Source organism: Oncorhynchus mykiss, chromosome 17 (genome assembly GCF_013265735.2).
Source record: "Oncorhynchus mykiss isolate Arlee chromosome 17, USDA_OmykA_1.1, whole genome shotgun sequence".
NCBI classification, from domain to species: domain Eukaryota; kingdom Metazoa; phylum Chordata; class Actinopteri; order Salmoniformes; family Salmonidae; genus Oncorhynchus; species Oncorhynchus mykiss.
The window spans coordinates 72,798,548-72,812,963 of NC_048581.1; the positions used below are offsets into that span (position 1 = coordinate 72,798,548).

The following is a 14,416-nucleotide window of genomic DNA, read 5'->3' on the forward strand; positions in this document are numbered from 1 at the left end:
TCACATTATATGAATTGAGCACCAGTTGTTTTATTTGGGGTTGCTTCCATATTAAAATAAAACAGTCAACTTTGTAGGCACTATCCCTTTCCCAAGTCAAAAGCCTCACTTACCCACCACAGATGGGAAAAATATATTGAGCAAGAGTGCCCTCCGGTGGTGGAACTAGGTGACTTCCCTAAAGAGTTTTAAAAGTGGAGGAATCATTTCTATTTTAAAACAGTTGTCAGACAATGTTTCAAACTTGGTTCATTTTCCCCCATTTAATTTACTGATGATACAGGTTCACATACATTATCACTCAACGTCTTCGACTGCCCCATACTATTCCCCACACACACATGGCCTAATCTCATATCAAACAAAATTACAAAGAGAAATTATACAAAATGTTATAAAATATTAGAGGGACAATGAGAAACTTAACATGAAGATGGTAACCCTTTGGATTGGGGTCCACACCATTTCAGAGCTTCAACTTTGTTCAAATATAAACAGCCAGGGGGAAGTAACAATAGTTCGTAAGTGCAAAGAATATGACGAAGACATTTAGAGACTGTTTGACTCACAAGGGATCCCTTATTTCAGGGGCACTGATGACTACTCCACCCTTAAGAGAGCACAGGATGGAGGGACTCAAGGGAGTATAGACACAGGACAGATGTGACATGAAAACCCTAAAGAGTAACACAAAAATATATATTTATCACCATTCAAAAAAAAGGTTAAAAAAAAATACACAAAACATTCCAAATTTAAACAGTTAAATTCTGCATTTAGGAACAACAGAGCTCTTCCAAGCAATTTAACTTAGACCGCCATGTAAGGTCCTGCAAGCATTCCCTGTGGTGTTAAGCATAACGCTGTTGTGTTTCTTGCGAGGCACAAAGGCACGAGTGTTTGCATGCACCTACAGGTTCCTTTAGTGTGTGTACTTTGTGAGTGGGATGGACAATGAGCAAAGGTAAATATTTCTTATTTTATAATAACTGCAGGGATGGATCAACAGATGTGTAGTTGGGGCAGCACAATGTGTGTTTTTTGTAAACTGACACGTGTATAGTGGTGTTTACAGGGTGTCCAGCAGACTGTCGATGCGGGTCACCAGCTCCAGTCTCTTGCTAGAGAGGGTCTTCTCGTTGTCGATGTAGGCCTCCTTCTTAACCTTGCCTGCCACCAGGCGCTCAGCCTCCTGCCAAGAGCGACACACCAGCTCCTTCACCTGGCCGTCCAGCTTCTGCACCTCACCCACCTGTTGACAAACACAAGGAAATGTGAGGTTCAACACAGTGTATGCACACAGGTATAAACTGTACACACACCAAACACTGTATACACAATTGAATACACACACACCTTATCTGCAAGGTCGGAGCCCTCTGCTTTGAGGCGGGCCTGCAGGGAGCTGATGTCGTTGGTGAGGGTGCGGTGGTCGGCCTCCAGGATCTTGCGGCCGCTGTTCAGGGCCCCTGTGTCTCGAGATTGCTTATAGCGATTCACCACCTCGTCCATGTGGCGGTACAGCCCTAAACGCTTGTTGACCAGGGTCAGGACCTGCTCTGTGATGGAGGACACCTTCATACGAACCTCTGCAGCAGGGTCCTGAAACGGGGGGATGCGAAGACACACACACACGAGACAATCAGCAAGTGCATACAGGAAAAAGGAGATAAACATAGAAGGGAGTGATGTGGAGAGTACAAGTGCTACCACTATTAAAGAGACTGATGGGGAGTATGTTGAGGATGGTGTACCTTAGTGATGGAGAAGTCCAGGCGCACATAGATGATGACAGTGAAGAAGAGGATGTAGAATGCCCCCACCACCAACAGGGGCTCCTGCAGCATCAGGACCTTATTGAAGGTATAATGCACCTGGGGGATGAGACAGACACTGAGGAACTCACACCATCAATTGGGAACCTTACATAGCTTCTAAAGCATTTCTCTGAAAGGGTTTGCAGATGTAAAGCATGCATCTTGATTGTTTAAAAAAATATATATATATTTCAGTGGCATAACTCCAGAGCCGTTGCTTATAATAATCCTGTCACCGTAACGGCACGCTGGTTTTCCAGATTCAGTGAAACCAAAGACAAACTGCCTTCCTTTCTCCCCTGTACCTCCCCCGAAAGTCTCTGTTCCCTCCTCCACTAGGGGCTTTGCAGCTCACCACTACGTCCTGGATGTGCTGCTCCACCAGGTTGTTTTTAGACGCCACCAGCACGGGACGGCCAAAGGTGTCTAGGTAAGTGTAGTGCAGCTGGTCTGGAATACGGTCAATGGGGTAGGGGGTTTCCACATGGATGTTCCTGAGAGGAAGAGACATGGATCAATACAATCAAACAGGAGATCAATGCATTTCCACAGATGCTAAATAAACATCATACATACTCACCTGGCGCCTTCTGGCAGTATGAGTTTAACAGTGAGGGAGTCGATGACCTGGTCATCATATACATGGTCAACCAGCCTCATCTTCAGAGCGTACTGATCCCCTAAGGAATATTTTAATTAGCATATTATTTTTAAGCTTTCAGTTCGGCCATTTCTCTTTAAAAAGAGTTCTGGTTATAAACAGTTATCGTAATATGGTAATCTAGTCAACTCAACTCACCCAGGGTGTAGAGGTACTCGTAGCTGGGCAGATTGTAGCCGATAATGTAGTGGGTTTTCCAGCCACCAAACAGGGGGAATCGGGGCCTAACCTCCACCTCCACAGAGTCTTCCAGAATCTGGAGGTGGGAGGTGGAGATGTTGCCGATCTCATCCCGGTAGTACACATCCTGGGCTGAGGCAGGAAGGATGGTCTTTGTGAGAAAGAGGAGATGTAGTTATTATAGAATCTTTACAAGTCACCTTTGAGAGCATGATTTGCAAATGCACCAATATTCCATGGCAATAAAAGTGTCTTTAAAATCAACACACCTTAAAGGATTTGACTGATGAGATGCCACTGTCAGACTGGCGCTGGTAGTCATAACGGGAGAAAGGCCCTTTCAGGAATGCCCCTGTGTGCCTCATGTCAATTGTCTCTTCCACAGCAATGTTTCCCCAATGAGAAACTTCAATGATGCGGGTGATGCTGCTAATGGTGAGGAAGGGGGTGTTGTTCTCATAATGGACCTTCAGGGCATCCTAAAAAGAATGAGAAACAAAGAAATATCAAACTTCTCTTCCAAATATGAATCTACTAAGCCAATGTCTGCTATTCAGCTGGCCCAACAGTGTTCAGACCATTCAACAACAAATGTATCTCAAACCCAGGGCCCTCAGAGACATTATACCTCACTGAATGGGGCGACATCACGGAAGGGGCCGTACTCAATGGCCTCATCACTCTTGCTGGGGTTGCCCAGCTTGGTGTAGCTCTCCACAGTCTTAGAGGCAAGGCGGACACGGGTGGTCTGGCTGCGGGTGGGGTATGGAGAGTACAGGTAGTGGTTGCCCTGGAACACCACCAGCTGACGCTCAGCCTGGGTGATGTGGGTGGGAAAGGGCCTCAGAATGTGGCTTAGGACTGTCTCCACCTTCACTCGCAGCTTTGCGCCAACGGCCAGACTGGAGGGTAACTGCACCTTGTAGAACTCCCCACTGTAAGAGGTTAGCAGACAGGAGGGGTCAGGTCAGTGGACACCAGCACCAACGTATATGGCTTTAAAAAAACAAGGGGACTAACTAAAACAGTGACAAACTCCACAGGAAAAAAAAGGGGTGAAGTTTAACGTGGTGAAAATGTGCATATCTAGAAACTTTATAGTCCAATGCTTGACAATGGATAAGCAACATACCCTTCGAACTCAAGGTCGAGCGATTATGATTTTTCAACGCCGATACCGATTATTGGAGGACCAAAAAAGCCGATACCGATTAACCTGACATTTTTTTTTATTTGTAATAATGACAATTACAACAATACTGAATGAACACTTATTTTAACTTAATATAATACATCAATAACATCAATTTAGCCTCAAATAAATAATGAAACATGTTCAACGTGGTTTAAATAATGCAAAAACAAAGTGTTGGCGAAGTAAAAGTGCAATATGTGCCATGTAAGAAAGCTAACGTTTAAGTTCCTTGCTCAGAACATGAGAACATATGAAAGCGGGTGGTTCCTTTTAAGGATTCTTCAATATTCCCAGGTAAGAAGTTTTAGGTTGTAGTTATAGGAATTATAGGACAATTTCGCTCTATACGATTTGTATTTCATATACCTTTTTGACTATTGGATGTTCTTATAGGCACTTTAGTATTGCCAGTGTAACAGTATAGCTTCCGTCCCTCTCCTCGCTCCTCCCTGGGCTCGAACCAGGAACACAAACAGCCACCCTGGAAGCAGCGTTACCCATGCAGAGCAAGGGGAACAACCACGCCAAGGCTCAGAGCGAGCGAGTGACGTTTGAAACGCTATTAGCGCGCGCTAACTAGTCAGCCATTCCACTTCGGTTACACCAGCCTCATCTCGGGAGTTGATATGCTTGAAGTCATAAACAGCGCAATGCTTGACGCACAACGAAGAGCTGCTGGCAAAACGAACGAAAGTGCTGTTTGAATGAATGTTTACGCGCCTGCTTCTGCCTACCACCGCTCAGTCAGATACTTAGATACTTGTATGCTCAGTCAGATATGCAACGCAGGACACGCTAGATAATATCTAGTAATATCATCAACCATGTGTAGTTAACTAGTGATTATGATTGATTGATTTTTATAAGATACAGTGCCTTGCGAAAGTATTCGGCCCCCTTGAACTTTGCAACCTTTTGCCACATTTCAGGCTTCAAACATAAAGATATAAAACTGTATTTTTTTGTGAAGAATCAACAACAAGTGGGACACAATCATGAAGTGGAACGACATTTATTGGGTATTTCAAACTTTTTTAACAAATCAAAAACTGAAAAATTGGACGTGCAAAATTATTCAGCCCCCTTAAGTTAATACTTTGTAGCGCCACCTTTTGCTGCGATTACAGCTGTAAGTCGCTTGGGGTATGTCTATCAGTTTTGCACATCGAGAGACTGAAATTTTTTCCCATTCCTCCTTGCAAAACAGCTCGAGCTCAGTGAGGTTGGATGGAGAGCATTTGTGAACAGCAGTTTTCAGTTCTTTCCACAGATTCTCGATTGAATTCAGGTCTGGACTTTGACTTGGCCATTCTAACACCTGGATATGTTTATTTTTGAACCATTCCATTGTAGATTTTGCTTTATGTTTTGGATCATTGTCTTGTTGGAATACAAATCTCCGTCCCAGTCTCAGGTCTTTTGCAGACTCCATCAGGTTTTCTTCCAGAATGGTCCTGTATTTGGCTCCATCCATCTTCCCATCAATTTTAACCATCTTCCCTGTCCCTGCTGAAGAAAAGCAGGCCCAAACCATGATGCTGCCACCACCATGTTTGACAGTGGGGATGGTGTGTTCAGGGTGATGGGCTGTGTTGCTTTTACACCAAACATAAAAGTTCAATTTTGGTTTCATCTGACCAGAGCACCTTCTTCCACATGTTTGGTGTGTCTCGCAGGTGGCTTGTGGCAAACTTTAAACGACACTTTTTATGGATATCTTTAAGAAATGGCTTTCTTCTTGCCACTCTTCCATAAAGGCCAGATTTGTGCAATATACGACTGATTGTTGTCCTATGGACAGAGTCTCCCACCTCAGCTGTAGATCTCTGCAGTTCATCCAGAGTGATCATGGGCCTCTTGGCTGCATCTCTGATCAGTCTTCTCCTTGTATGAGCTGAAAGTTTAGAGGGACGGCCAGGTCTTGGTAGATTTGCAGTGGTCTGATACTCCTTCCATTTCAATATTATCGCTTGCACAGTGCTCCTTGGGATGTTTAAAGCTTGGGAAATCATTTTGTATCCAAATCCGGCTTTAAACTTCTTCACAACAGTATCTCGGACCTGCCTGGTGTGTTCCTTGTTCTTCATGATGCTCTCTGCACTTTTGACAGACCTCTGAGACTATCACAGTGCAGGTGCATTTATACGGAGACTTGATTACACACAGGTGGATTGTATTTATCATCATTAGTCATTTAGGTCAACATTGGATCATTCAGAGATCCTCACTGAACTTCTGGAGAGAGTTTGCTGCACTGAAAGTAAAGGGGCTGAATAATTTTGCACTCCCAATTTTTCAGTTTTTGATTTGTTAAAAAAGTTTGAAATATCCAATAAATGTCGTTCCACTTCATGATTGTGTCCCACTTGTTGTTGATTCTTCACAAAAAAATACAGTTTTATATCTTTATGTTTGAAGCCTGAAATGTGGCAAAAGGTTGCAAAGTTCAAGTGGGCCGAATACTTTCGCAAGGCACTGTAAGTTTAATGCTAGCTAGCAACTTACCTTGGTTTACTGCATTCGCGTAACAGGCAGTCTCCTTGTGGAGTGCAACAAGAGGCAGGTTGTTATTGCGTTGGACGACTTAACTGTAAAGTTGCAAGACTGGATCCCCCGAGCTGACAAGGTGAAAATTGGTCGTTCTGCCCCTGAACGAGGCAGTTAACCCACTGTTCCTAGGCCGTCATTGAAAATAAGAATGTGTTCTTAACTGACTTGCCTAGTTAAATAAAGATTAAATAAAAGGTGTAAAAAAATTAAAAACCTGAAAAATTGGTGTCCAAAAATACAGATTTCCGATTGTTATGAAAAATTATGAAAATTGGCCCTAATTAAATCGGCCATTCCGATTAATCGGTCGACCTTTACTTCGAACACACCGATAGCATCATGGCATTTTGGTACACCAGAATTCCATTCATTTCCTATGAAAAGTTGTGTTTGCCTTGCAGCATTGCAGAGGCAGTTGCAGTGCGTTCGGTGTGGTACATACGTATGCGTGAAAATGTATGCGTGAAAATGTATGCGTAGACGGCTCCACACAAATGGTAGCAGAAGGTGAATGTTTAACTTTTGTTGCACACATATCCAGATGATGCTGCATACTATTTTGCACAAAGACGCTCTCTGTGTGTTCGAAACGTTAGTAAACAGGGATGCACCAGCAATTATAGACCTCTCACCTTTGGCCTTGGATCATTGTCTGCTTGAGCTCAAGTATGCCATCCTCCTCTTCATCACCCTTCACCTGGCAAAGACACATGTTTACATGTCTGTCCAATCCAGTGCAATTCAACTCTTATTACTGCAACTGGACCTGATGTTTATTCATTGTAGATAGGAATGAGTTTGAGTATGTTGCGTTGTGACTAGAGTTAGTACTGATTCCCCACGGCTATGGGTGGTGTGCACACAATCACTGGTAGCACACACAAATCTTAATTTACAACCCTCACCATGAGGAAAACATTTATTCTAACTAGTTACTAAACATTATCTTACATAATCAAAGGTCCCAAAATCATGCACATAAAAAGGAGATGTTCAGAATATAGATAAGACACGGAAATAACTTCCCTCTGCGGATACGTGTCATTCCTGACAGAACGAGTGCGGCGGAAGTGCACTCGTTAGCCCATTCAAACAGTTCCACGCCACAATCACATAATTCACTTATATTTTATTGCTACAGCCTTGCATTGTTAGCAAAAAAGCATTTGCTATCTAGCAAGTTATCTTCCTTGCCTTGACTAGTAACTGGAAGGTTGCAAGTTCAAACCCCCGAGCTGACAAGGTACAAATCTGTCGTTCTGCCCCTGAACAGGCAGTTAACCCACTGTTCCTAGGACGTCATTGGAAATAAGAATTTGTTCTTAACTGACTTGCCTAGTAAAATAAAGGTAAATAAATTGACTGGGCGCTGCAGGACAAATATGTGCATGCTATTGCTAGCTAGGTTAATTACCTATCCTACTAACGTTACCTATAATCATGTGTTAACTACCTGGAGAAAAATGTTTGGTTTACAGCGAATGCATTCCTAAGTCACTTACCGATGCTCCGACGTACGCAAGGTTGGGGGCCAATTCGGGCTCTACTGCCAATATAAAGCTATGCACCGCCGAGTCTCCCTGGTTTAACAGAAGAATCTCTGCTGTTATCTTAGCAATGTGCGTGCTCAGGTCCACTGTCCGTTTCACCTCCTCGTTCACCAGCCCGTCGGCAACTACTCGATAACACAGTCCGGTGATAAGGAGCAGACAAGTGGGAACTGTGCAGAAAGGTATGCTTCGCGCCATTGTTATAGAATTAAACAGTATGTATAGTTGAAGCTAGAGAGGGGGAAAAAACAAAAATGCCGCGCACCGCTTTAGGATCAAAGTTGCAGCCGAAAGGATGACGCTTAATTCATTTCTCACGTAATGGCGTAAACTTCTTCTTCGTCTTCTTCTTCTGTGGGTTTTATGACAGACTACAACCAAAACATATATTTTGCCGCCACCAACTGGACGGGTTGAAACCAAAACAAGGTAAAAAATAAAATTCGTAACTAACTTAATCCACCCAAACAAAAATAGTACATTGAGAAAACAAAACAAATCTCCATATCTAGGGCCTTGGAGGGTGGTAACTCTTTCGCAGATAAATCTTTCAGCCCAAGGAACCGCTCTGCTGCACCCACAATGATTTCTATCTTCCTGGACCTTCTCTCCACCTTGGCAGGGCAATTAATCACTATAGCTATAAAAGGCCACCTTCTTAACCTTTAAAATGTCAGGATCCTCCTCGTGAAATGAAGCCCCTGCAGCCTTCAGTGAAAGACTATCCACCACCATGAACTCTTCAGGTGAACCATTCAAACAAACCGTTAACCCATTAACAGCTGCTGCATATGAAATGCTCTGGACAGCCCTGACTTTGGCCCCCTCATTCTCTTTCACCTTTGTGGGGCATTCAAAAGATGTGGCTTCATGGTTCCCACCGCAATTGCAACATTTTCATCACTTTTATAATACGATATGATATTTTCCACAACTTGGACATCTCGGGTTCTCCCGTATGCAAACACTTGAAACATGACCAAAAGCTTTAGAATGATCACACTGCATTGGTCTTTGGATAAATAATCTGACTCTGTAGTTAATATACCCTAAATGCACTTGAATAGGGATAGACTCCATATCAAAAAACAAAACAGATACTCTCCTCTTTTTCTTAATTCACCACATGATTCAGCCGACGTGCATCAATCACTCCAGGAATATTTTTCATCTCTTCAACATCCACTTCCACGAGACACCAGCTATAACCCCCTTGAGGGGTGCCCTGTTCCCAAGAGACACACACGACACTTCAAACGTATCAAATCGTGTGAGACGCAACACACGTTTCTTCTGATCCGCAGAAGCACATAAAATCTAAACATGCCCGCCTCTCCTGATCCTCACAGCCTTCACTCTACCCAGCACTTTCTCCACCAGTTTGGATATCGCCAATGGATTCCTCAAGATTGGTCATTCGACCAGCTGCTCCTCATTAATAAACCGTACAATCCTACAAGATACAAAGTGACATTCTCATCATTGTATACTACTTTTCTCCGTTTCCATTATTTTTGGACAATATTCCAATTATCCTTGATTCTACCGCCATTAGATTCAGAATCCACTTCATCATCTGCTTCCGCCATAATTTTCTCTCAAAACACGCTGATCTCGCTTCTTGCGATACTTCCTATTCTTCCTATTCCACTTCAGCTAGCTATATCAAGTTCTCAAAAGCATTTCCTAGGAGGGGCCGTTTCGACAGAACACCGGAAATGATGGTTGCTTCCCAGGCTAAATGGTTCTTCTTCTTCTATGATATCATGGCGGTCCGCAAACAATCATTTAAGTGCATGCCGCCGCCACCTACTGTGCTGGAATGTAGGATCAATCATGATCTGCCCAATTCTGTACTACCATGAAAATAAAATAAAAACCAAAGAAATCCCTACTAACTTCTACCCCATTAAACTTGATCTATATCATGCTGAAAAACTCCACCTTTAGGATTGTTCAGCATGTCAACAACCATTTCAACAGTAACATCTGCTACCCCCAATATCTCTTTTGCTTTATCCACAATAACCTTCAACCTGGCATTTCTGCTTTCCACAACCTTTTTATTTACTTATTTCACCTTTATTTAACCAGGTAGGCTAGTTGAGAACAAGTTCTCATTTACAACTGTGACCTGGCCAAGATAATGCGAAGCAGTGTGACACAACCAACAACACAGAGTTACACATGGAATAAACAAACATACAGTCAATAACACAATAGAGAAAAAAAGTCTATATACAGAGTGTGCAAATTAGGTAAGATAAGGAAGGTAGGTAATAAATAGGGCATAGTGGCGAAACAATTACAATTTAGAAATTAAGCACTAGCGTGATAGACCTGAATCGTATTGATAACCTTACTAATAAAAGCTATGAAGTCAACTTTATTCATTGTCAAAGTGTGCTTTGACACCACACATTCATGAGTACAAGATTTCTGAACAGGCCTCCAAACCATGCCAGGACCAGCAGAAACACCAGCCCCGACATTAGGTGCACTTACTACAGGAACAGCCATGGAAGCTCTATCCTTCCACACTGTAGTTCTAGGAATCTGTCTTACAGCCTCTGCAAATGATACATCATGACTAATTATATATCTCTGAGTCTGTCTAGCCTCTCTCTGCACCTGGCATCCACCAAATGCTGTGCTATGCCTCCCCACCCCACAATTACAACACTTAACCTTCACATTACTCCCACATTCACCTTAATCATGTTACCCTCCACACTTGGCACATCTTTTCCTTCCTTTACATTGAGCAGCTACATGTCCAATTCTTTTGCATTTAAAACACTGCAATGGGAAAGGGACAAATGCTCTGACATTGAAACTAAGGAATCCTATCTGTACTTTTCCAGGCATAACCTTCTCACACCTCAGCAGCACTGATAGGCTTTCATTTGTTTGACCTTCTTTCCTACTGATCAACCTGGCCTCAATCACTCTTTCTCCCATCATATTTTTTTTAATGCCTCACGCTCCATACCATCAGAACTGACCCCCATATTGTTCGCATTCCAGCACAGCTGTTACTTCGCCAACTTTTTCTCAATTTCAGGCTAAATGGTTGATGCTCAGGAATCGCTGAGAGTAGTGCGTTTGCAGATGAGGAGAAGACTTGTAACGCTGAAAACAGTTTGTTAAATGTTATTTGTCTCATCAAAAACATGACATGGCTGGCCCGGGTTTGAGTGTGAGTGAGGGCTTGACAACGCACTCGGGTTGGATATGGCAGCGAGTAGTGTGGACGAAATGGAGGAAATTGAGAAAAAGTTGGTGAAGCAACAGCTGTACTGGAATGCGAACAATATGGGTGTCTGTTCTGATGATATGGAGCGGGAGGATGACCTGAATGGTCAGTAGTGGAAAGACATAGGAAGAAAAGAGGTCATGAAACTGAAAGCAGTGAAGAGTCTACTGACGAAAGCATAAAGAAGGTCAAGGTAGGATGCAAGAGTAAAGATGTGTTGGTGTAGAAAGTGGTGAGTGTTTGATGAGACCACAGGGCCTCATTTAAAATCAAACTAGCCCGGTTCATTGGAAAAGGTAGATTGCTAATATTTTGTGGTAGTCAGGCTCAGCAAGGGAAGATTCTGCAAATGGAAAAGCTTCATGGGAAGAAGATTAAAAACCAACACCCTGGTGCTTATGCTAGGTTGATGGGAGTCATCACTGGGGGTCACAATATCTACAGCATGTCCATAGATAATATTAAAGAAAATGTGAAGGGAGGAAGAGTGATTGAGGCCAAAAGGTTGATCAGTAGAGAAGAGGGTCAAATAAGGGACATAGTGCAGCATTTGGTGGATGCCAGTTGCAGAGAGAGGCTAGAGGCTCAGAAATATAAAAGCAGTCATAATGTATCGTATGCAGAGGTTGTAAGACAGATTGGTGGAACTACAGTGCGGTCTGATGGCGCTTCCATTGCTGCTCCTGTACTAAGTGAACCTACTGTCGGAGCTGGGGCTTCTGCTAGTCCTGGCATGGTTTCCAGACCTGTTCATAAATCTTGTGATCATGAATGTGCTGTGTAAAAAGAAACTTTGACAGTAACATCTGTTACCCCCAATAACTCTTTTGCCATATCCACTATAACCTTCAACCTGGCATTTCTGAGTTCCATAACCTGAGTCGTGTTGTTAACCTAACCAATGAAAGCTAGGAAGTTAACTTTATTGACTATCAATGGTTGTTGACATGCTAAATAATTCTAAGGGTGGATTGTTTCAGCATGATATAGATCAACTGTAATGGATTGTGGGGTAGAAGTTAGTAGGGATTTATTTGGTTTTTAATTGTATTTTCGTAGTGGTACAGAATTTGGCAGACCATGATTGATCGCACACTCTAGCACAGTAGGTGGCGACATGCACCTTACACGTTTGTTTGCGGACCACCATGATATCATAGAAGAAGAAGGGCGCAAACTGGTCCAAAGATGCTGTTCCGAAGAAAAAAACGGCAGAGGGAGCCATTGTCCTTTTCTTTTTTTTTTGCAAAACGTCTCTCTCCAGTAACACACAAATCTGTGTGTAGCTTGTAGCTTGTAACCCAACTTTACTTGTGAATGACCAGAATATAGATGGAATGTAGATAGCTATCATGGATGGCATTGTTCCTGGCATTGTTCCTGTACCCAACCATAGCCTAGGCAGCCGATAATGCAGATCTAGCATTCCCGTTCGTGGACCGGTTCTTACATAAAGCATTAAGGCTGCAAAGGCAGCATGGAGCATCGTCCAAAACATACATCTCTTTCTCATAAAACACGTTTGAATTTTCGAACTAGTTTTCATTGGGAAGGCAGAAGACAGAACACAGAATCCTACTAATTACTGCACGTGCTTAATTACATCACTTTTGTTTTGAGCCGACTTCGCCGTTGGCTTTGAACAGGGCACCTGGTTTATGCCCGGGTGGCAGCCCGGCTCCAAATCGAATGAAATCCATTTTTAGCGGATGCAAAACACGCCTACACAGGCGCCCGGGAGGGACTCATCGAACCGTCTCAATGACCACTCAAAACCCTCCCACAAGGCCTGAAAACTAGTCCAATTTTATTTATCACATTTATCCAACAGGTGTCTCTATAATGACAATAGATACAACTGGTACAATTGCTTTACCTTGCTCTCTGCATTTCTCCCTTTGTTATGGTTCGTCACACCAACTGATTTATTCTGAACTATGGTGATTGACAGTAAATGGTTAAGACATAGGACTATGTTTTCTTTAGAAAACATTATTGTGAAATTGTGTTAACACTATGTTAAAATTGTGTTAATACAAGTCACATTGTTCTAAAATAATAATATTATAAACTGGAGTATAAAAATCGAAAGGCCCCAACAGTTTTTGGCTTCTTTAATATATTTCAGAGGGTTTATAGCATGGCTTTTGATGATCCTTGGTTGGGGTCTGAGCAGATTATTTGTTGCGATTGCAAATGTAAACAAAATGGTGGTCCGATAGTCCAGGATTATGAGGAAAAACATTTAATTCCAAAATATTTATTCCACGGGACAAAGCTAGATCCAGGGTATGACTGTGGCAATGAGTAGGTCTCGTGACATGTTGGACAAAATCCACTGAGTCGATGATGGCCCCGAAAGCCTTTTGGAGTGGGTCTGTGGACTTTTAAATGTGAATATTAAAGTCACCAAAAAATAGAATAGTATCTGCCATAACTACATGTACTCCCTGTTCACCCATGACTGCGTGCCACACACAAGTCCAACTCAATCATCAAGTTTGCTGACAACACGTCAGTGGTAGGCCTGATTACCAACAACGACAAGTAAGCCTACAGGGAGGTTAGAGCACTGGCAGAGTGGTGCTAGGAAAATAATCTCTCCCTAAACGTCAACAAAACAAAGGAGTTGATCGTGGATGACAGGAGACAGAAGAGGGAGCACAACCCCATCTTCATCGACGGGGCTGCAGTGGATAGGGTCAAAAGAGTCAAGTTCCTCAGCGTGCACATCACTGAAGTCCTAAAATGGTCTCACCACACTGACACCATGGTGAAGAAACTGCAACAGCGCCTCTACAACCTCAGGTGGCTGAAGAAATTTGGCATGGCCCCCTGAGCCACTGAGTGTTCAATTGGCTGCTGTCTGACAGGCAGAGACAGAACAGGTGCATCAGAGCCAATGACCGAGAGACTAAAAAACTGCTTCCATAACCAGACCATCAGACTGTTGAACAGCCATCACTAGCCATCTACCAAGTGATGCACACTCACTTACACAAAACACAAGCCAGGCACGCACCTGCATAACCGTGGGAAGTAGGGTTGCTGCGGGTGTAGATGAAGGGGTTTAAAGAAGGATTTTTAAGCCATGAAACAATTGAGACATGGATTGTGTGCATGCCATCCAGAGGGTGAATGGGTAAGACAAAATATTTAAGTGCCTTTGAACAGGGTATGGTTGTCGATGCCAGGCACACCGGTTTG

General features: G+C 43.0%; 1 protein-coding gene across 4 annotated transcripts in view; it reads right to left on the reverse strand.

Moving 5' to 3' along the window:
- LOC110494515 (dolichyl-diphosphooligosaccharide--protein glycosyltransferase subunit 1) overlaps positions 1-14,416 on the reverse strand; it is a 20,059-nt gene continuing 5,643 nt past the window's right edge. Inside the window, exons 1-11 of one of the 4 annotated variants that reach the window (XM_036950590.1) lie at positions 8,219-9,667; positions 7,906-7,983; positions 7,036-7,100; positions 3,287-3,593; positions 2,928-3,137; positions 2,617-2,809; positions 2,398-2,497; positions 2,173-2,311; positions 1,755-1,874; positions 1,357-1,602; positions 1-1,252 (exon numbers count right to left, since the gene is read on the reverse strand). In XM_036950590.1, coding sequence (XP_036806485.1) covers positions 1,070-1,252; positions 1,357-1,602; positions 1,755-1,874; positions 2,173-2,311; positions 2,398-2,497; positions 2,617-2,809; positions 2,928-3,137; positions 3,287-3,593; positions 7,036-7,052 — 1,515 coding nt within the window. In that variant the 5' untranslated portion in view covers positions 7,053-7,100; positions 7,906-7,983; positions 8,219-9,667 and the 3' untranslated portion in view covers positions 1-1,069. Of the gene's footprint in view, positions 1,253-1,356; positions 1,603-1,754; positions 1,875-2,172; positions 2,312-2,397; positions 2,498-2,616; positions 2,810-2,927; positions 3,138-3,286; positions 3,594-7,035; positions 7,101-7,905; positions 9,669-14,416 lie in introns of those variants that run through there. The other 3 variants (XM_036950589.1, XM_021569647.2, XM_036950591.1) reach the window with 3 other exon arrangements.